This window comes from Odontesthes bonariensis, chromosome 19 (assembly GCF_027942865.1).
Source record: "Odontesthes bonariensis isolate fOdoBon6 chromosome 19, fOdoBon6.hap1, whole genome shotgun sequence".
Lineage (NCBI taxonomy): Eukaryota > Metazoa > Chordata > Actinopteri > Atheriniformes > Atherinopsidae > Odontesthes > Odontesthes bonariensis.
The window spans coordinates 6,038,176-6,062,437 of record NC_134524.1 but is presented as its reverse complement, the minus strand read 5'-3'; the positions used below and the strand labels follow the sequence as shown (position 1 = coordinate 6,062,437).

At 40.4% G+C, this 24,262-nt stretch overlaps 1 protein-coding gene across 1 annotated transcript; it reads left to right on the top strand.

The window, feature by feature from the left end:
• The first annotated feature begins 881 nt into the window (after positions 1–881).
• Positions 882–23,791, top strand: kcnj10a (potassium inwardly rectifying channel subfamily J member 10a). Its single transcript, XM_075451426.1, has 6 exons — positions 882–1,352; positions 11,328–11,720; positions 14,667–14,878; positions 15,529–15,660; positions 17,245–17,422; positions 22,181–23,791. Exons 2-6 carry the CDS (start codon positions 11,336–11,338, stop codon positions 22,588–22,590), a joined length of 1,317 nt encoding a protein of 438 aa, XP_075307541.1. The 5' UTR covers positions 882–1,352; positions 11,328–11,335; the 3' UTR covers positions 22,591–23,791.
• Positions 23,792–24,262: the final 471 nt, after the last annotated feature.

Below are 24,262 nucleotides of genomic sequence, written 5' to 3'. Positions count from 1 at the left end.
TTCAAAAGAGTAATACATTTGCATCACAAAATCGTTCTCCAGGAAAAAATCAGGCCTCACAATCACTTGGCCCTATTTTCTCTCCCTTTGTATCACTGCCTGCTGCCGCCTGCCGACAGCCACGCCTGTTACGGTGTTTTCTGCACAGGACGCAGCAGGGGGTAAGAAGATGTTCATAAATGATGTTGCTAATATGGGATGTCATACAGCTTCATGTTAAAAGAGGCGAACTATCCCTTGTTGTTTATTTTCTGCACCACTTCCAGTAAAATGTTTCAGCTTCAACATATCGTTTGATCAGATTTGCACTTCATTGCATTTTGTTTTCATTTCCACTTTTCTTTAAAAGTTGGGTTTGTATGAGACAGAATCCTTCCATCACAGGGCCGGTGTGAGGGCGTAATGGATGTTACTTTGATGAATGAATTCATCCCGGTCGTCCTGTGCGCTTTCATTCACAGCAGGAACATGTATGCTCACCCTTACAGTACTCGGTCCCCCTCCCTGCAGGCGGACATGGCACAGCCTCACAGAGATGCACCGACATTATCCATTCACTACGCGCTGGCCAACGCAAAAGTGCAAGGAGCCAAGTCCACAAGAAAGGAGCCCATTTTTTTCCTGCGATTTGTAAATACCTCTGCTGCAGTGCAACAACTTCCAGGCTTGTATCTTATAACCATCAAACATTTACATGAGAAAGTTGACAAAGGCTGAAACAGCGGAGGAGGCTTCACAACAAAGAGGCCCATTTATAGTGTACAGTCAGGGAGAGACACTGAGAGGGAGGGTAGGAGGAGAAGCTGGGAGGAGAGTTGAATTAATGAATTAAAAATGTTGAGAAACAGTGGCCGTCTGAATGCTTTTGGGTTTATATAGGGCGGCATGCTGGGGGGGCCCGGAGGAGTGGACAGCCCGAGCTTCTTTAACTTCCCCACACACAGGGCTCTCTCTCTGCTGCACATTCAAGAAGAAAAAGTGCAAACTGCGCTCATCCGATTACATAATGATCCAGTAACAGTGAGCCGGAACCGGTGCTGCCAGTGCCAGTGTGCTGGGAGACACTGATGACCGCTGGGTAGTCCTCATCCAGGCTCGCTCCGTGTTTTTCTGAGCTTTTCTTTTCAGAAGGATGACACGGAGGTAGTGCTGCAATGTGATGTGAAACATGTGTGAGCTGTCAACAAGTACGACTCGATCGAGACCCTGAGGTTTTTACTGCATCCCTTTTTTTTCCTTCTTTTTCCGAGACAGCTGAAAACCTCCAATCTGTGTTTTCACATGTTTGCTGGACAGTGAAACTGATCAAGACTTTCTAACCTTTCGAACCTCTGTTACACGTCAGCAGAAAGGTAAGAAGCAGTTTAAAGCAAAAAGATTGATTTATGATTGTCATGGCTGCGACTTACTTTGTTGTGTTTGAATACAAAAAAACATGTATTTTGGGTTTTGTGGATGTTTGCGATTGAACTATGAAATTAAAAAGATTTAAAAAAGAGCTGAAGTGTTGGAAATATGAGGAGACAGTTGTCTGTGAACACTTAGGGTGCCATGATGGAAGTGTGTAAGTGCACTGGAAAAAATGCCCCTCCAAAAATAAGTAAAAAAAAACAACAAATACAAGACGTTTTTGCTTGAAATAAGCAAAAAAATCTGCCAATGGAACTAGTGAAAATCAGCTTGTCAAGATTTCTTGAAATAAGATGTGATATTTGGGACTTTAGAGATAAAAGTGATCCTGAAATTAGCTTAAAAACCTCTTCAAATGTAAAAAAAAAGCTTGTTTCATATGAAATCTGACTCAAAACAATTTGTTCCAGATGATATTCCAGATGTATTGTCTTCAAACAAGTCCCTATATCTGGCTGAAATGGTACTTGTTAGGCAGTTGTGTCTTATATTAAGTGTAATGAGATATTTTGACTAGAAATGAGACAAATATACTTGGTAAGACTTAGATTTTTTCCAGTGTGATCCCAGACTCGCTGCACCTGTTGCACGTTAGTATTCACCTCCCTCATCTGTCCCTTTGATAAACAGAATTTACACGTGCTTTTTAACGCCGTCCCTTTACAGTGGAGGCCGGAAGCTCGATAGCAAACAGCCTAACTGAAGAACAGCTTCCCTGCTTACTGATAAAGACACAAAACTCAGCCTTTGTCTCCAGTTTCTGTGCGTGACACATTTCACGACACAACAGCGGGCCTTGCAGTAAATGCCATGTGAGACAAACGTTGCTGCTGTTGTACCGACCTCACACCAGATCAAAGAGAGAGTTGTTCCAACCACAAAACACATAGAAGGTGTGATGTTTTTTTTTTTTTTTTTTTTTTAACGCCACACAATTCACACAATATTTTACAGCGGAAACATTCAGTTGGAACGAGCCACATCTTTTCACCGAGAAGCACCGAAGCAGCAGCGGACAAGTTAAGATTTACAGTCTCTATAGAAGAGCTTCGGCTGCTACAGACTTGGAAAAAGGTGCCAGGAGTCACTTCTGAACAGCAGTAATTTAGTCCAGCGTCGTAACTCTGCCAGACACTAACTCTTGGCTGAGGAAGTGGATTCAAATCGTTTCGTAAAGTGTTAGATTTAGAGGGAGGCTCCACTGTCTGCTGACAGATTGAGACAAACTTCTGGTCCCCATGGTTACTGCTCACATTCACTTCCTGTTTTCTGAGTCAAAATAAAAGTAAAAGTTTCTTCTTTTTTTTAAATGAAGAAAATGTTAAAACAGACACAAACGTACAGAGGAAAGGTTACCATGACAGAAAGTCATGTTTCTAACAGTTTATCTGCATTTATTTGGATTAAACTCTATTCAGATCAGATCACACCAAGACTAAGACTCACCTAATTAAAATTTGGCCACTCCATTCTTTTAAATAATCGCTCTACACAGCAGTAGACCAATCCAGCACTCCTGCCAGTCTTTTTGGATTAAGGCCAGATCTGATCGTTTGTCAGTGAGCGTTTGTGGCTTCCACCAGATTACCTCCACTGTGTAATTATGACAAGCCTTTAACTTTAATCCTGTTTTGGAAAAGTCCCAGCGAGGCAAGAGAGTCGGCTCTCCATCAGATACTGCAGGACAGTTAGATGAATATAGGAAACAGATACAAATTTCACAAACTGACACATTCTTTTCATTAGTTTAGCAAAAATTTGATGTTTGTTCTCACAGCAAAGTTATAGGTGACTACTTTGAAGGGGATGGGAGTGAAATTTATCTCAGTTTTTTTCTTTGAGTCGGTCAACTTTCTAATCGCACTCTGAAAAAGTCATTTAGAGCACTTTTCAATCTTCTGGAAGAGAAACCACCTTTAAAAAAGAATGGACCGCTGGCTAAACCAGGCAGGGAAGGGGAGCCGAGGAACGATTTAGCAGAAATTGTGCAGGTGCAGATTTTTAAGGATGGAGCAAAGAAGTAAGTCAGTTTTCTGATGCATACAAGATCTATGCAGCTCAGAAAAGTGCACGCACTCTGGCATAGTTTCACCTGCAAGAGTTGGACCATTTGTAAAAAAAAACACAAGACCTTTTCCTTCAGATGCTTGATCCACAATAAAAGCTCATATACTGACACCTTGCAGCACCCAAGATGTGATTTATTATATAAACGTAGGAAAAGTAATTACCTGCAAGTGTGTCAGCTGTGTTAAGCTGCAATAACTTTGTGTTTGATATGCGAAGCGCTGCCAAAGAGGACATTCTGTCCCGATGAGATGCTCTTAAATCGTCCCCTTTATAAGGAGAAGTTGCTGCAACAGCAGCCCATTTGTGTGGCTCAGTTTGGCTGCTGTAAGTTTTGGGTTTTGTTGTCTTGAGCCGGCTGACCAGATGCCATCTTGGCACGGCCGGTGTTGTTGAGACAGGCCTTTCAGCCCGCTACAGAGGCTGCTGCGGTGCGGACAGTGGTCACAGCCATTCAACTCTGGAGTCTTTTCAGTGCAGAGAACTGGCTGCTGGGTGCTTTTATGGTTCGGGGACACTGGACAGCAGCACAGAGTGGAAGGGATTAATCTCTCCTCTGGAATACTAATGCACTGGAAAAAATGCCCCCTCCAAAAATAAGTAAAAAAAACAACAAATACAAGACGTTTTTGCTTGAAATAAGCAAAAAATCTGCCAATGGAACTAGTGAAAATTGGCTTGTCAAGATTTCTTGAAATAAGATGTGATATTTGGGACTTTTGAGATAAAAGTGATCTTGAAATTAGCTTAAAAACCTCTTCAAATGTAAAAAAAAAAGCTAGTTTCATATGAAATCTGACTCAAAACAAGATATTTTCAAGACTTTTTCACTTAACAAGATATTCAAGATGTATTGTATTAAAACAAGTCCCTATATCTGGCTGAAATAGTACTTATTAGGTAGTTGTGTCTTATATTAAGTGTAATGAGATACTCAATGAGACAAATATACTTGGTAAGATTTAGATTTTTTCCAGTGTGACGGACTGTTGTCACCTATCTGTGTCCTCCACCTTCCTTCCACATAACCCTTCCTTTCTATCCTTCACCACCCAGATCTCTACCTCTTCCTTTTTCACTCCTTTTGTCACCCGATGCTCAATTCTTTCGCAATCCTCCCCTCAAAAGCAATTATTCTGTCTATTTGCCCCACTCTCCCGTCTCTGCCCCCTCGCACTGCATACTCACACACGATCAAACACATTTGCAAACACGCACACACACTTCTCCTCTCCTTTCCCCGTCTAACATGCTCTCTCTTTCACTTACTCGCTCACCCAGTTGTATTTTTCAATGGTGGCTTTTGTCCCGTTCATCTCCTCGAAAACAAAGGATTTCTGTGCACACAGGACAGAGGGAAGACGAGGGCTGGAGGGCCGGACACGGAGGAAGAGATCCTAACCTTAGTGCGGTGACCCACTGAGGGTACAAATGTATTTCAAGGGTGGGAATCAACCACTGTTTCTGTCAATAAGAGAAAGTATTTCATCAGCATTTGTAAGCAGCAAAGAGGGATTGAATGAGCTGCTTATAGCTCGATGCGATGCAGTTATAAACAGACATTTTAAGTGTGGTTTCCTATATTCTCATTCATGTTCCACTCCACGGCGCCCCGTCTGCCAATGCACTGGAAAAAATCAGTCTTACCAAGTATATTTGTCTCATTTCTATTCAAAATATCTCATTACACTTAATATAAGACACAACTGCCTAACAAGGGCTATTTCAGCCAGATATAGGGACTTGTTTGAAGACAATACATCTGGAGTATCTTGTTAAATGAAAAAGTCTTGAAAACAAATTGTTTTGAGTCACATTTCATATGAAACAAGCTTTATTTGACATTTGAAGAGGTTTTTTAAGCTAATTTTAAGATCACTTTTACCTCAAAAGTCCTAAATATCACATCTTATTTCAAGAAATCTTGACAAGCCGATTTTCACTAGTTCCATTGGCAGATTTTTTTTTGCTTATTTCAAGCAAAAACGTCTTGTATTTGTTGTTTTCCTTACTTATTTTTGGAGGGGCATTTTTTTCCAGTGTGCTGTTACCATATAACAATCATGATACAACTTTGGATTAATCCACATAAGAAAACAGACTCAAATTTATAATTCCCTCCAGTCTGAAACACTTTTTTAATTTGAAAATGCTTCAAAGTGTCGGTTTTCAGCATGCAGCTTGGCCACAAATGGACTGTACTTACAGGTTGTGTTCTCTGAGTCTGTGGCCTGAAAAGCCTTCGCAGAAGCTGTTTCTTCTCGGGCAGGTGGCTGCACACAGGATAAGACGTCCTGAGCGGTGCGTCCTGGGCAGACGGTGCTGGTGTGTCGCAAAAGAAGCAAACTGATTGCAAATGGTTTCTTCTTCTCGAGTGAAAAGGCCCATGATTCTGCTACTCAGAAAGAGAAGTTACCAGCCTTGTCTGTTTTTTTCTCTGCAATGTGAACGTAGCAGAAAAAAAAAAACTTGCTGAGAGGCTCAAATTTAGGTGGATCTTCAATTAAACACACTCATGAGATGAGGAAGAAGTTAGATTGTGGTGTCCCATGCAATATTAAGTTAAAACTATACAAAGTGAAGGGGGCTGAGGTCCAATCCAATCAAATTTTATTTATTTATTTAATTTATTTTAAAAGATTTTATTTTATTGAGAAAAAGAAACAAGCGTAGTAACAATGACTTCACTGGAAAAAATCTAAATCTTACCAACAATATTTGTCTCATTGAGTATCTCATTACACTTGATAAAAGACACAAGTCACACATGTGCAAGTCCCAAGTAATTTTTTCTTGGTCAAGTCAAGTCAAAGTGAAGTCACCTTATTATTGCAATTTTACCTGCAGAATCTGATCTTAATAAAGTGAAAACACAAAGATATAAGTAACTGTCAGTAAACATCATTGGCCAATGTGTCCAACCTGTCCACCCCGTATCATATCAAGCTAACGTTAGCTAACTACCGACTAGGCTAACAGGCTAATATTAGCTAATTTGACCGCACTTATTGGTCAGAATGGATCTTCAAATGACGAACAAAGTTGGAAGTTATGCTAGATGCTTAACACTCAAGTCATTCAAGTCATCGTGTCTCAAGTCAAGTGCCGAGTCTTTAACTTCCAAGTCCGAGTTGAGTCTCAGGTCTTTTATTTTTTGTCAAGTCAAGTCACAAGTCATCAAAAGAGCGACTCAAGTCGACTCGAGTCCAAGTCACAGTGACTTGAGTCCCCATCTCTGGTTACTTATAGCTTATCTTTTCACTTTATTAAGATCAGATTCTGCAGGTAAAATTGCAATAATAAGGTGACTTTGACTTGACTTGCCCAAGAAAAAAAGACTTGGGACTTACTTGAGACCTGAAAGCTAAGACTTGAGACTTGCACATGTGTGACTTGGTCCCATCTCTGGAAGATACCATGCTTTCTTAGTATGGAACCAAGTGGTACACTGGAAAAAATGCCCCTCCAAAAATAAGTAAAAAAAACAACAAATACGAGACGTTTTTGCTTGAAATGAGCAAAATAAATCTGCCAATGGAACTAGTGAAAATCGGCTTGTCAAGATTTCTTGAAATAAGATGTGATATTTAGGACTTTTGAGTTAAAAGTGATCTTGAAATTTAAGCTTAAAAACCTCTTCAAATGAAAAAAAAGCTTGTTTCATGTGAAATATGACTCAAAACAATTTGTTTTCAAGACTTTTTCACTTAACAAGATATTCCAGATGTATTGTATTAAATCAAGTCCCTATATCTGGCTGAAATGGTTAGGCAGTTGTGTCTTATATTAAGTGTAATGAGATACTCAATGAGACAAATATACTTGGTAAGATTTAGATTTTTCCCAGTGTAGCAGGTAAAGAGAGAAGAGAAGAGGTGGAGGTGGGGTAATCAAGGTCGATCACCCCTTAAAAAGAGCAGAAGTGACAGAAGTGAAACCGTCTGTTTGTGTACGGACCAGCCGACATGGTGGAAGACCCTCATCTGTCTGACTGGGACGTTTGCTGGCTCGTGGTGTGAAACACTGATGCCCGTGTTTATCACGTATGAATTACCGAAGAGGAACGGAAGCAGCTTTACAGCAAAGTCATTTCTGCGCCGATGAGACACTCAGCCACCGATGTGTGAAACGGGCTCAAGTGTCAGTGATGCTCTGTTGGCTAAATGTGAGAAAAGCATCGTGATATTATTGTTATTGTCATGATGTGTCTATGCTATGCTCTCAGGATTTAAAAGTCCAAACACCTTAATAGCAAGAGTGGCAAAAAATATTGATAATAAGTCATAAAGCGCTGCTTTAAAGTCCAATTGATGGCATCAAGACTGTTAATGTTTCTCTCTTTATTAGTGTATTAGCGTAATGGTCTACTGGAGGTTCCTATCAACAAATCAAAGAGAGATTTCTGGTTATTAAAAGATAACCTTTCCTTTGAATGGTAACAGATATAACAAACAGATATGAACAATCAGTGAGTGTGAGCTGCGTGTCATGTTTAATTTTTGTCTTTGCAGACCAAACATTCCTCCGGACAATAAACAGCACTGTACCACTTTCCAACTGTCCAATAGGTCTATAAGTCCAGTACACAAGTGTATGTTTACAGTGTCTGTGGGTAGGAGCTCTGTTCGGGGTTCAGAGTTCAGCTGCAGATGGCCAGGCCAAGTCACATGCTCCTGCACTTGGCCACGCCTCCCTCCCCCCCTTCCCTGTCCACATCTTAGTATTCATAGCACAGACTTCAACACAGGTCTCTATTCATTCACTCAGTGTGAGCTGCAGCATGGAGGGAGGCGAGACGAGGGTCAGAAAGGACAGGAAAGGACAGAGCGTATCAGATCGCCCTAGTTCTTAGGCTGTTGCTTCCATTGTGCTGTTTTTGGGTTTTGTTATATTTGCTCTGGGAAGCAGAGGGACTTTGGGACAAAAGGGCTGCTTAGTAGTCAATGACTGATAGCAGAAGGGATGAAAAGAAAAAGAAAGGATGTGGAGAAGGACACGCAGCAGCCCAGATGAGGGCTGGATTGTCAAGAGTGTGCAGAGGGAAAACAATGCAGGGACAATAAGTGTAAATGACACCCAAGGGTGGGTTATCTCTCATTCATTTAATAAACCATTAACCCTTAGAGACCGACACAAACCAGGCTGTCACTGTACATCCTCATTTTATGGAGCAAGCTTTCAGTAAACTCAAGTACATGTGATGAGATCATCAGAGCCACATTTTAGCACATTTACAGATTTTAAACGCGGCCACAAGGATTTTCCCTCATTTATTAACAGAATCAGTGAGGATGGGTCATAGCATCGGGCTGCACACTGGAAAAAATCAAAGTCTTACCAGGTATATTTGTCTCATTTCTAGTCCAAATATCTCATTACACTTAATATAAGACACAATTGCCAACAAGTTCTATTTCAGCCAGATATAGGGACTTGTTCGAAGACAATACATCTGGAATATCTTGTTAAATGAGTCGGATTTCATATGAAACAAGCTTTTTTTTTTACATTTGAAGAGGTTTTTAAGCTAATTTTGAGATCACTTTTATCTCAAAAGTCCCAAATATCACATTTTATTTCAAGAAATCTTGACAAGCCGATTTTCACTAGTTCCATTGGCAGATTTTTTTTGCTTATTTCAAGCAAAAACATCTTTTATTTGTTGTTTTTTTTTAACTTATTTTTGGAGGGGCATTTTTTACAGTGCATGACCTGACTTGCAGCTGTTTTTCACATTCAATGGAAAAAACCCCTCCAAAAATAAGTAAAAAAACAACAAATACGAAACGTTTTTGCTTGAAATAAGCAAATAAATCTGCCAATGGAATTAGTGAAAATCGGCTTGTCAAGATTTCTTGAAATAAAATGTGATATTTAGGACTTTTCAGATGAAATTAGCTTAAAAACCTTTTCAAAGGTTAAAATAAAAAGCTTATTTCATATAATATGTGACTCAAAACAATTTGTTTTCAAGACTTTTTCACCTAACAAGATATTCCAGATGTATTGTCTTCAAACAAGTCCCTATATCTGGCTGAAATGGTACTTGTTAGGTAGTTGTGTCTTATATTAAGTGTAATGAGATATTTTGACTAGAAATTAAACAAATAAACTTGGTAAGACTTTGATTTTTTCCAGTGTTCTCCCAGTTCTTCAATGCCAAACTTTGAAAACAAAACATTTAAAAACACACATACGGATCTGAGCGTCCTGATGGAGCCTGTAAGAAAAACTTCCAGTACCCAACACAGCAGAGAGGCTGCACTGCAACATGTGAAAGTATCGTGCCTTCCTGCTGCAGGGAATCTACTCTCAGAGTTTTATGTTCGAGGTTTTCTGCTCCAAACAGGACAGGATGAGATAAAAGCCGCTTTAAGCGGGTCACTGGCAGGTGTCAGCTTTCTCTTCTCTTTAAGAAAAGATCCTCATCTTGGTTCTGCTGAAGAGAGAAAGGGGACCACCATGGACGTCACACCTCTGTCAAGCTGAAAAATGTGCCTTTAATCCCCTTTTTCTTTTCTTTTCGTTCTCTGTTCCTGTTCCTCTCCTCTCAGATGTTCCACTCTGTCGTTCATGTGCTCCACACGTCCTCTTTCTTCTCTCCTTTTTCAAACCTCCTCCATCTTTTCATGTGAAATCACCTGCCGTCCAACCTCACAACACTTTTTTTTCATACTGAAAATAGTGACTTTTAGGTAAAGTAAACTCTATTAGAGTAACAGACATGATTTCTACCTTGCATTCTTAAGATTCAGTAAGAACTAGAGCTAAAATTAAACATTTTATGAATGTAATAGGCAAGGCAAGGCAAGGCAATTTTATTTGTAGAGCACAATTCGTACACAAGGTAATTCAAAGTGCTTTACAGCTACAGAAAATCACAAGAAGGCAATAAAATCATAAAAAAAAGCCCATAAAAGATAATTATTTATTAATTAATTTAAAAGTGACTTTTAAATTAATACATGAATTATGGGGGAAGAGTAAGTTTTACTTAGGTTTCCTCATACAATTTAAATGTGTAATAGTTGTATGTACATAAACCTAGAAATACTACATAAACTTTACTCTGAAAGTGTATCGTTAAAATCTACTAAGTTACTTCATAACAGCAAATACTACAGATATATAATTAAAATGATGTTCCTGCCTATGAAAAACAAGTAGACTTTACTTCATTTCTTTAAATAAATATAACTTAAAACTTAGATGTAATTAAGTAAATGTTACTTAATATCTTCAAAACTGTTATGTTTTATGGTAAGTAACATTTACTTGATATTGCAACATTAAATATTACTTAAATCATTTGAGTGCAAATACTTACAAAGAGTTTTTTATTTATTTTTATTTAAATTTTTTTAAATTTTGTCTTTATTTAGGATCGTTACATGTAAATCATACTATTATCACAGGTGACATCCCTTTACAGTCTGATTCTTTTTCAGACTGATCCTGATTTTACTTTTTTTTTATAATTAGAACAGAACATGAGGTGATATATAAAAATAAAACCACAAAGGGAAATAAAAAACAAACACTAAAACATACAAGCAAGATGTTAATAAGCTTCTTTCTTGTTAAACATAGGTTGGGCATCTCGGAAGAATATACATTTCCTCAAATTTACAGTCCTGGAGCCTCACAGAGAAAGTAATTTTCTCCATTCGATAGATTTCACATACAATATCATACCATTCCCTAATAGATGGGGTATCTGACAAAGGGTTTTTTAAGTAAATCTTATGAGTTTTTTTTTTTTAGTGAACCTTCCTGGTCTTTTCCTCTCTGTATAAACCTTTTGCCTCACATTCCGATGTCCCCTCTTTCCATTTTCCAACACCGTGCAGGGCCGGCCATGACCTCGGCCACTCCCCCGTCCTCTGAGGGTACCTCCCCGCAGACGGTGTGCCACTCCCAGACGCAGACGGACATCACCAAGCCCCTGCTGGGCTCCACAGGGGGGGCCGGCGGGGCCGCTGCGGGTGGAGCAGGAACAGGGGCCCTGGGAGCCAGCGCTCTGCGAAGGAGGCGCAGGGTCCTTTCAAAGGATGGACGAAGCAATGTGCGCATCGAGCACGTCAGCGGCAGGGGGGCGCTGTACCTCCGGGATCTATGGACAACTTTCCTGGACATGCAGTGGCGCTACAAGTTCTTCCTCTTCTCTGCTACCTTTGCTGGGACCTGGTTCCTGTTCGGGGTGCTGTGGTACCTGGTGGCCCTGGTGCACGGAGACCTGATCGGTGAGCAGGAACTGATTACCAGAGATGGGGACTCGAGTCACTGTGACTTGGACTCGAGTCGCTGTTTTGATGACTTGTGACTTGACTTGACAAAAAATAAAAGACTCGAGACTCGACTCGGACTTGGAAGTTAAAGACTCGGCACATGACTTGACTTGAGACACGATGACTTGAATGACTTGAGTGTTATTCAGTTCATGTTTTCAGTTTGAATATAAAATTAATAAATTAATAAAATAATATGGATTACCCGGTAGGAGCGCAGGCTGAGAATGACGTCATGATTGGATCTCTACCCTGTCAATCAGTCATGCCCTCTCTACATACCTTAGTGCTTATTGGTAAGAATAAACTCATATCAGATATGCATCAACATGTCAGTGGGACCGAGAGTCGTTGTCTTTGGCGTCTTTGTCGTTGTCGTTGGCTTTCGTAATCACCATTTTGACGGCAAAAAACGAACAGCACAGTGCAAGACATGCGGCATCAACATCTCAGACAGCCAGACGACAACTTCCAACTTTGTTCGTCATTTAAAGATCCATTCTTACCAATAAGTGCGGTCAAATTAGCTAAAATTATCCTGTTAGCCTAGTCGGTAGTTAGCTAACGTTAGCTTGATATGATACGGGGTGGACAGGTTGGACACATTGGCCAATGATGTTTACTGACAGTTACTTATATCTTTGTGTTTTCACTTTATTAAGATCAGATTCTGCAGGTAAAACTGCAATAATAAGGTGACTCGACTTTGACTTTGACTTGCCCAAGAAAAAATTACTTGAGACTTGCACATGTGTGACTTGGTGCAATCTCTACTGATTACTCATGAAACGTGGTCTGATCTTTATCTAAATCAGAATGATGCACATAACAGTGAACACATCAAAGCTCAGGCTGGAAACACATTACGACTTGAATAATTGTTTGTCCAGTTTCAAGAAGCATCAAACCATGATGCTCACTCTGCCATGCTTCACAGTTGAGGGTGGTACCTTTCCTTTGGTCTGTCTTTATTTAACACTGATGTTTTTCCAACCGCATGCCGTTGATCTTGCTGTGATCTTTGCATCAAGGCAAGGGATCTTTATTTATACAGCGTATTTCATCCCACAGGCAACTCGATGTGCTTTACATAAAGACAAGGCATTTAAAAGAACAGCATAAAGCAGCATAAAAACAAGCAATTTAAAGAGAAAAAAAATATAATAACAATTAAAACACAGTTTAAAAGCAATCAAAGAAGAGGCGAAAATGAAAAATATAAACTCAACCATAAGCACACGGAAAGAGAAATGTTTTTAACCTGGATGCTTCCAGTTGGGGCTGATTTCAGTTCTGCTGGTAGTTTGTTCCAGTTGTGAGCAGCATAACAGCTAAAAGCTGCTGTGTGACTCAGCTGCCCTTTTATTCAAAGGGAATTTAGCAACAATCTTGAACTTCCTTTGGTTGCAGACAGTTCATCTTAATGTGGATCGAGATCTTTAGAGATGCTTCCTAAGGGTTAAAGATCATAAACTCGATCGCACTTCATAAGTCTTATCATAATTAGTGAGATAAGGTACGGTTTACACTAAGCAGCCTTCCTGGAGAGGAGTCTTTTTCACAGCCCACACCTTCAGTCTTCTCTTTAGTTGGAACATTTGATTGCACTTAACATTTGGAGGAGTCACCGACAAAAAGGGTTCATTCGTGTTTTCCACCGTATGATTACTCACTTTGTCCAACGGACTATTTGTTTGCTTTTAAGTCGTGCTGTGTTCTTCCATCTGTGTGACTCAGATTTATGAGTCACACATAGAAACCCTGGTAATTTAATATCATTAATTGTAATTGTAAATTGTAAATTGTAAGTAAATTCTCACACTTCAGACTGACACATCTCAACAACAACACAATAGATGGCCATGATGTTTATTCACTCGTGCTTATTAGCAGGTGAATTTGACGTCCTTCTGCAAATATATAGAGTTTTGGAAATTTGGCATGTTCATCAACCACTTGAAAATTAGTACTGAAAGCAAAATATAGTGAGTTTTATTGATCAGAAACTTCATCAGTACACTGAAAAAAATAACTCATAAGATTTACCTAAAAAACTCTTTGTAAGTATTTGCACTGAAATGATTTAAGTAATATTTATTGCTGCAATATCAAGTAACACTCACTTGCCAGTATCAAGTACATTTTACTTATTATAAAACATAACAGTTTTGAAGATATTAAGTAACATTAACTTAATTACATCTAAGTTTTAACTTATATTTAGTTAAACAAATTAAGTAAAGTCTACTTGTTTTTCATAGGCAGGAACATCATTTTACTCAAAATTTTAAGTAAATGTTAAATATCTGTAGTATTTGCTGTTATAAAGTAATTTACTAGATTTTAACGATACACTTTCAGAGTAAAGTTTATGTAGTATTTCTAGGTTTATGTACATAAAACTATTAAACATTTAAATTGTATGAGGAAACCAAAGTAAAACTTACTCTTCCCCCATAATTCATGTACTACATTAATAAAATGTTTAATTTTACTCAAGAAGCTCTAGTTCTTACTGAATCTTAAAAATACAAGGTAGAAATTATGACAGTTACTCTAATAAAGTTTACTTCACCAAAAAGTCACCTTTTTCAGTGTAGCTTCAGAGATATTTTGTGGTTATTAAATTACCTTTGTTTCTGTTGTTTAAAGCAGATCGGGAGTCAACTTTCCGTACCAAAATCAGATTAGATTAAAGAAAAAATAGGATATATATATGTTATGTAAAAAAAAAAAAATTAATCAATTTCCTCTGCTTTCTGTGAAAAAGAGCTCGTTCAGCATGTTTTTTAGTGAATAAACTAAAAAAAAATCAACGGCAGCACAGACAAACTGACCTGCTGGGACACAGAAAAAACAAGGGAACAAAGTGCATCTTCTGTTCTTCCTCTCCTCCTCCAGAGTTTGACCCCCCCTCCAACCACACACCATGTGTCATGGAGGTGAAGACCCTGACGGGGGCCTTCCTCTTCTCTCTGGAGTCCCAGACCACAATCGGTTACGGTTTCCGGTGCATCACGGAGGAATGTCCCGGGGCGATAGTCCTCCTCATCGTTCAGCTGGTCATCACCATGGTGATGGAGATCTTCATCACGGGCACTTTCCTTGCAAAGGTGTTTTTTTTTTCTGTCCTACGTAGAACAGCACAATGTGATTGTGAAGCAGAATCCATGAATACGTTGGTGGTATACTTGAGCTTAAGCTTGTAAGCCTCCCTTTACAGTAATTTCACTCTTGATTCAGGTGCCCCTTATTATCTTAATTACTTTATTACCCCTTATTACCTTAACTTTCAAGACCAATCACATATCATTTAGCTTCTAGGTTTTTCTGTGAGCTCATAAAGCAGTTCAGTCCTGTTGTGTACACAAACTGTTTGTGTGGTACCTTGAAGGGTGTAACAACTGGAACATTTGGGACAGCCTGGTGTTTTACAACCTTTTACAAACCTGCTGTAATATTTCTATCAATGTTCAGAGCAACCGGTCTCCATTTCATCAGCTGCTGTGGACTGCCAGTGTCGTTCTTATCTGTCATAAACAGCGATTCGTTTTGTCTTTGTTATCCATCTTGTAAACACACAGTAAATGTTCCAGTAATGTCACATTTCCTTCTTTCCTTCTGATCACGTGTCTCAGAATAATAAAAAAAAATGCCGCAAACACGAGGGCTCGTAAATGATTGGTGAGATTTATGAGAAGTGTTCACCGTTTGTATGACAGGAATCGGTCTTTATCTCGGATTTCTCTTCCTCCTCTTGCAGGTTGCTCGTCCCAAAAAGAGAGGCGAGACGGTGAAGTTCAGTCAACATGCCGTCGTGTCAAATTACGAGGGGCGGCCCTGCCTCATGATCCGGGTGGCCAACATGCGTAAAAGCCTGTTATTAGGGTGTCAGGTAATGCCCTTCCTGGAATAGTTTAAGTTTTTATCACATGTATGTGCTCCCCAGTGATTGTGAGCCCACGTGAAGCTCATATGAGATAAGTCACACAGTATTAGCGATGCCACGTCAGGTGCACGGTATCTTTTACTGTTGCTTGTTTTTAATTCGTTTTAATTATTTTATTTGTTTCTCTTTATATTCTTTTATGTATTTTTAATCCTTATTCCACTCTGCAATGCTTTTATTTTAAGTAAAGCATTGTTTGAATTGAATTGTTATTTACATGAAATGCGCTATACAAATTAATTTGACTTTGACTATTAAAGCTAATTATAACTGGAAATAGACTTTCCTGAAAACAAATATTTTTGCCTGTTACCACCAAATTGGAACCTTTTAAACTCCGTGTTTTGGTGCCAGTTCTGAGCAGAACCGCAGCAATGCACACTGGAAAAAATGCCCCTCCAAAAATGAGTAAAAAAACAACAAATAAAAGACGCTTTTGCTTGAAATAAGCAAAAAATCTGCCAATGGAACTAGTGAAAATCGGCTTGTCAAGATTTCTTGAAATAAGATGTGATATTGAGGACTTTTGAGATAAAAGTGATCTTGAAATTAGCTTAAAACCCTCTTCAAATGTAAAAAAAAAAGCTTGTTTCATATGATATGTGACTCTAAACAATTTGTTTTCAAGACTTTTTCATTTAACAAGATATTCAAGATGTATTGTATTAAAACAAGTCCCTATATCTGGCTGAAATGGTACTTGTTAGGCAGTTGTGTCTTATATTAAGTGTAATGAGATACTCAATGAGACAAATATACTTGGTAAGATTTAGATTTTTTCCAGTGCACAGCCTTCTTTCTCCAGTCTGAGGGAAACAAAATTTCCAAAGAAGCTGCCGTGGTTCACACTTAAAAACGAGCAATTGTTGGTTCGACTTATTTTTCGACATTTGCTATTTTGTAAGCTCTCTATAAGCTTCAGAAGTTGGTACACAAACAGGAAGATTGTTAACAGATAAGGCAACAAGTCTAGTTCAACTGAACAGGTTATTTGTTTTATCCCTTAGATATGAACTATAATGCTGTCCTGTAAAATACCACCTCTACAGATGGTGGGTTTAAAGAACAAATCAGCTGGGAGTTCCCACATCAGAGCAGACGTTCGAGGCAGGAGGAGGTGTTGGATGGTTTGCATGAAACGGCCAACTTTGCCCTACCACCTGGTTGGGTTATTGGGTTAAGGTTAATCACTTGGTTGAGGTTAGAAATCACAACTGCTCGGTCAGGGTTGGAAAACCATCATGGTTGGGGTGGAATAAATCGTACGCAGTTGCTCTTAAATCCAGGTCTTTCACGGGGTTCATATTTGGGAGTCCAGCCCACTAAGTTTCAGTCTAATTTTTAACTTGAAAGCTTTGCTTTGTACAGTAGAAAGTGTACCCTGACTGAATATTTCACTGCCTTGCTCAGGAGCACGTCGCCTTTCACGGGGATGTTGGCCACAGCAGGTATTAAACCTGGGGCCTTCTGGTTTCAGGATACCTTCTCCAACTTCTTGGCTACATTTACTGACTACATCTTGGCTCCCAGGTGACGGGGAAGTTGCTTCAGACGTCCCTGACAAAGGAGGGTGAGACCGTGCGGCTGGACCAGCGCAACGTGCCTTTCCAGGTGGACACGTCCAGCGACAGCCCCTTTCTCATCATCCCACTCACCTTCTACCACATCATTGATGACAACAGCCCCCTCAGAGCCTGGGCGGACAAAGGTAGGTCACGGTTATGTGGCAGGTATCAGACTGTGGCTGTGTTCGAAACCGCCTACTACATACTACATACTTGCAAACGGCATACTCATTCGATCAGACAGTATGCAGAGCGTTTACACACAGTGCACTTCGCTCCGAAATCAGCCGGTCTGAAGCTGATTTCCCTTAAGCTCTAAACTCTGTAAACTTTAGCAACATTTGAAACATTTTCAGGAGAGAAAGTAGTCGTTTAGATCCCCAACGTGTTGAAAACCTGACAAAATACCGGCTGTTAACAATTTTGTTCCCACGAATTTGCCGCTACTAAAGCTAGCCGCAGTGAGCAACGCACTTCCGGTTATTTTCACAAAATAAAATACCCGTTGCCTTTTATCATAGGGAAAGCCATTATGGTACAATTGGTGCTTTTGTTTTGAAAACAGGAAGTGAACCTACCCTCGTTGTAGCGAGCTTGAAACTGCCGTTTTGACAGGAAATGACGATCGGCGACGTCACGTTACGTTGCATCTTGGGTAGTTTGAGTATGAGTAGTAACCTCATGATGCATACCCAACATTTCGGGGAATCTAGAATGCAGCCGGGAACTTAAAAAAAGTTAAAGTTAGTAGGAGTAGTGGGAGTAGTAGGAGAAGTAGGCGATTTCGAACACAGCCTGTGTCAGATTGTGTGACATAAATTCATAGAAATGGACATTCTCCATTTAAATTTTAGTTTTAAAAAAACTAAAAGATCTAGCAAGGGTCTAGCAATGGGAAAATATGCAACATTCTCTTTAAATGTACTCCTACTTTAAATGTTGGAATGAAAGTTGTTCATGTTTACTGGGATAATGTAGTGAGTATGCATGTGTATGTAGGTGTGTTGGTATTTACAGTCATGTGCTGCGTGCTCGGCTGTCTCTGGCCGTCCAAAGTTGGACTCGTCTGGCTCTGGAGGAGAAGGTTTCTCTGGCTGGAATGTGTGTGAGAGAGCTCGCCTGAGACACCCCTCATTAGAGCACAATACTGTACAGTCCGGGGTGCTGACACGCAGCCCGCACAGATCCACTTACAGCAGCCCAGACCTCTCAACACCGGAGGCCACATCAGTACCGAGCAACTCATATTTACACTCGTAGTAACAATTACTGCGTTGTGTTTTTTACTTATAGATTTGATTTAATTTAATCTTCAAATCATGCCAAAATCCTGCCCAAACACATTATCTTCAGAAGTAGATTCTGTGCAGGTAATATTATATCCCCAGTTACAGGACTGAAGCCTTTTTAAATGACTCCATGACCAATTATGGTTGCATTGCACTATAATAACACAAAACCTGTCATTAAACATTGTTTAATGGCAGGTTTTAGAATTTGGGTACCATAACATATGGAGCTGTCTTTGATTTGCAGGTGCTGATGCAGTTCAATATACATGTTGATAGAGTTAAAACCAGTTGAAACAAAAAGCAGTTTATACAGTCCAGCTCAGTCCAGTTCAGGAGGAGCCTGATAAATGAAGGCTCTGTCTCTCATTTTACTTCTGCAGACTCTGGGAAACCTGCAGTCTGGAAGCAAAGTGATCTGTTTGGTACCATGAGGTGGAGCTTGGTTGTTCAGAGATTTAAAGGGATAGTTCGCCTCTTTTGACATGAAGCTGAATGACATCCCATATTAGCAACATCATTTATGAACATTTTCTTACCCCCTGCTGTGTCCTGTGAGCCGAGTTCGGGCCAAGAGATTGTGAGGTCTGACTTTTTCCTGGAGAATGATTTTGTGATGCAAATGTATTACTCTGTTGAACGTATATTGTTTTGAGAAGCAAAACGCTTTATTTTTTAAACCCCAGCCAACTAGCCGGACTACCTTCATCAACGCCAAAACGAGGCTGGAACTCTGCTCACAGGACGCAGCAGGGGGGAAGAAAATGTTCATAAATGATGTTGCTGATATGGGATGTCATACAAATTCATGTCAAAAGAGGCGAACTATCCCTTTAACGAGAGGAGAAGGAGGCTGAAACGTTTATCAAAGCAAACAAAATGTTTGTTGCAGACAACATGGATAGTTGTAGTAAAAGCACTAAAAGCCTGTGTGCCGCATCACCTAAAGAAAGATGGAGCCTGGAGTCTGAATCCGTCAAAGTTAACAGACGATCCGTCTCTCAGTTCACAGACTGGTCGGTTATGGCTGATTTGGTGTCGTGAGTTCAGTTGAAAGTGATTTAAAGCGTGACTGAACATTTGTTAGAGCTGTGACTGCCTGAGGTTTGTCTTGATGCAGCTCGGCAATCCTGCACAAGGATAGATCACGGGTGGACAAATTATTGTCCCTTAGTCACTCATTTGGGCCATAGAGCACAGAATAATACTCGTGACTCAACACGAGTCTGTTCTTTAGAGCCTTAGAGCCCCCCACAACCATTTTGAGAGCTCAACTTCTGCAGGGATCTCTCTCAGGGACACTGAATTCTTCTTCCAGAGCTACGGTGTGTGAATCTTTTTCATCACTTATGAAAGAGTGGACTCTTTGGAGACATTGTGTCCAAATCACTGATCTAGAATATAAAACCAGTTTAGCAATGTGCTTCACAGAAGGCGGGTTCAATCTAAGACTTTACTTCCTGTAGAGCTCAGCACACTGGAAAAAAATGCCCCTCCAAAAATAATTAAAAAAACAACAAATAAAAGACGTTTTTGCATTAACTCCGCTGTGCCTGATAACAGCAGAAGTGCCTGCTGGTTACACTGGAAAAAAATCAAAGTCTTCCCAAGTATATTTGTCTCATTTCTAGTCCAAATATCTCATTACACTTAATATAAGACACAACTGCCTAACAAGTACCAATTCAGCCAGATATAGGGACTTGTTTGAAGACAATACATCTGGAATATCTCGTTCAATGAAAAAGTCTTGAAAACATCTTGTTTTGAGTCACATATCATATGAAAGAAGCTTTTTTTTACATTTGAAGAGGTTTTTAAGCTAATTTCAAGGTCACTTTTATCTCAAAAGTCCCAAATATCACATTTTATTTCAAGAAATTTTGACAAGCCAATTTTCACTAGTTCCATTGGCAGTTTTTTTTTGCTTATTTCAAGCAAAAGCGTCTTTTATTTGTTGTTTTTAAATTATGTTTGGAGGGGCATTTTTTCCAGTGTAAGAGCCGGTTTGGTCTGTCTCAACTGCAGGAGCACAGAGAGATGTGAAATAACAACAGTGGCTATCACATTCAAAGAAACCGCAGAAGCTCGTCAAAGCGGAGCGGGTATGAAGGCTTCTCTGTGCAGTTTCAAATGGATGTACAGCCGAAGCCGATGGAAGAATGAACTCATTCGTATGAGCTAAAGATATGACCTGAAAGCATCACCAAAGTTATTATACCTGCTGATGATGATGCATGGTCTATCTGCATCTAATTCCATGGCAATGCATCCAAGTTATTGTCAAGATATTGCCCACAAATAAGAATTCAAATGCAGAGCGGGCAAACGCAGGGCAAGTCACGAGGCCTCAAAAGTCAAGTAACGCATCGTAAACAGGGGCATGTTGCTGCAAGGGGTGCCAGTGAGATCCGTGAATGCAGATGCATCACCCACAACAAGCCAAAAGAGAGAATCCCTCAGCCGTGTTTGTGTCAGAGTGTTGCGAAACGTAATGTTTTTGCCTTGGTGGGAGTGATATTGGGCCTGGTTGAGGGAAAGAGTTGTTTGTACAGATGACAGCGTCTGCATTTCTGTGAGGCCTGTTGATGCAGGTGTGTGCTTGCTTGGCTGCGTACGTCTGCTAACGTGTCCTCTGGGGATAAGTGTGTTGAAGCCAGACAAATATAGCCTATGTTCTCCTAAAAAAGGGGTTTCTGTCATGTAGCTTGTGAGTGTTTTTTTCCTTTTCTTTTTTCGGTAAGCTTTTTGTCTATGATCGAGTCGAGTGGTTTGTGAGTCAGTCGGTTAGTGGGGAGTTTTTATGTTTTGGAAAGTGTGGGATGTGTGTGTGTGTGTGTGTGTGTGTGTGCACATGTTGCTGTCCCTTACAGTCTGAGTCTGTGACTTTAGCTTTAGCTTTCAGCTGGGATTGTATTGAGGATGTTGCACTGCAAGGAAGTGGTCCGTAATTCTTACTTTTCACTGTCACATGAAACAGAGAGAACACCCACTTTTGGGCTGGAAGTTTCTGAAGTTTCTGAAGTTTCACATGTCAAGATGTAGTTAAAAATTAGGAGACTATATAACAGCCAAGTGCTGCTAAACAAATCCATTTGATTAACTGATCATCAGTCAGTGTGAGCAGCTCTATAAGAGCAGAAGCTCTGCAGCATTCAGGTGTGTGTTAACATGATGCCAAGGAGGAAAGACATCAGCAACGATCTCAGAGAAGCAGCTGTTGCTGCCCATCGACCTGGGAAGGGTTATAAGGCCGTTTTCCATCGTTCTACAGAGAGAAAGATTATTCACAAGTGGAAAACATTCAGGACAGCTGTCAATCTTCCCAGGAGTGGACGTCCCAGCAAGGTCACCCCAAGGTCAAAAACCCAAAGAGCTACATCTCAGACTCTGCTGGCCTCAGTTAGCATGTTAAAGGTTAAAGGTCATGACAGCACAGTTAGAAACAGACTGAACAAGTACGGCTTGTTTGGAAGGGCTGCAGGAGAAAGCCTCTTCTCTCTAAAAATAACGATTTTGGGCTCGTTTAGGATTTAAAAAACGTGTTTATTTACTCATTTTCAACAGGCAAAAGCATGGGAAACTAAATAACCTTAGTTCTCTATTCTCCAGGCGGTGGCTGGACTGACCCTGAACTGGCTGACTTTGAGCTGCTGGTGATCATGAGCGCCACCGTTGAGCCAACTTCTGCGACCTGCCAGGTTCGAACGTCCTATCTTCCGGATGAGATTCTCTGGGGATATGAGTTCCCCCCCGTTGTGTCCCTCTCTCCTTCAGGAAAATATGTAGCTGATTTCGCCTTCTTCGACAAAGTGGCCAAAACGAAAACTCAGCCCCTTTTCAAACAGGCCCTGCCACCAAATGCACAATCACAAGCCCCCCATCACCGTAGTAACAAGGAAGATGGAACAGACCCGGAGAAGATGCGACTGGAAGAGAGCTACAGGGGGGAGGAAAGAGGACGAGAAAGGGGGCGCATTCGAGATTGCAGCCCTCATAGTGTGCGCATTAGTAATGTTTAAGGGTACAAAGAGGCAGGAAGAGGTTATGGTGAGATGATGTGAAACTGAGATAATGCAGATACAGGAAGAGACAAGAACCAACCAAGCTGCTCAAACGAAGGAAACACTCTCACATTTTTCCTCCACATGTAAAACAAAACCCTCTGCCTACACATATGCTAATTGTGGACCACAAGGCAGGAAATTACACCTGGTTACTCACACCACCTAAACACAAAAGTCTGTAAACAATGTGCTGAAGATATCTGCAACCAGCATCAAAGTTTTAAAGTGCTCATTGTGAAATTAATGGGGATGGACTTGTTTTACTGAATTATACTTCTACACTGGAAAAATCCTCATCTCACCCCGTCGTCTCTGTCAAACATGTTGTTTTTAAGCCTACTTTTCTGTCAGAAAAAAAGAAAAGCGTGTCATGAGAGTCTAAAGACGTAATAAGAACGAGAAAAGGACATCTCTGAAGGTCTGATGTGTGTCCCACTGAATCCCAGCCCTGTTTTTTCCTTTTTAATGGAAGGTTTTAGTGACTTCTAGTGGGGAAGCAGTAGCTTGCAACCACCTGGATACTCACCCCGTGCAGAATGCTGCTTTACAGCAGGGATTCTCTGGGTGACACCCGGTCATTCTAAAATGTAAGAAAAGAGAAAGTAAATAACATTAATCTTCTATGTCACTGTAAACATAGTTCAGAATTTTTATATTGTGTCTGTGACAGTATATCTCTTAAATGCTACACACTGGATTTCTAATAAAATAACTGCTAAGATACTGAAACCATGTTATTTTTGATGAGGAATTTCAAAGGAATGTATTATATTTTATCATCGTAGCCTCTAACAACGTCATGACCTGAAAATATGCGTCTTGAATGTCTCATCTTGCTTTTTTGGGTTAAAAATGTGTCGTAATGTGTCATTTCACACATGAGGAATAACTGAACTGAACTAACTCCAATACTTAATGCACTGTATTAAGTGATTAAATCATGTGCTTTATATGTATAAAGTTCGGGGTTTGCAAATGCTTCGTGGGTGAGTGTGATAATACTTGTTAGATTAACCTTTATGTACAGTATGTGTCATGTGCCTCTGTACAATATTTGTAAATATTTTTTTCTATATTCTTCATGTCTGTTTTTCTTTGATGCACAGCTTTGCTTTTCCATTAAAGTAACACCTGAGGAGGTTTGAGAACCTGAAAACTAAGCGCTTCTGGCTCGTTTTGAGGAGCGTTGCCTTTTGTTGTGCACATTCCCTGGCTTGAAACCGGCCCTGAAACCGACCTAAAACCGGCCCGAAACCGGCCCGAAACCGACCTGAAACCGGCCTGAAACCAACCTGAAACCGGCCCGAAACTGGCCTGAAACCGGCCCGAAACGGCCTGAAACCGGCCTGAAACCAACCTGAAACCGGCCTGAAACCAACCTGAAACCGGCCCGAAACCGGCCTGAAACCGGCCTGAAACCAACCCGAAACCGGCCCGAAACCGGCCTGAAACCGGCCTGAAACCGGCCCGAAACTGGCCTGAAACCGGCCCTGAAACCGGCCTGAAACCAACCTGAAACCGGCCTGAAACCAACCTGAAACCGGCCCGAAACTGGCCTGAAACCGGCCTGAAACCGGCCCGAAACTGGCCCGAAACCGGCCTGAAACCGGCCTGAAACCAACCCGAA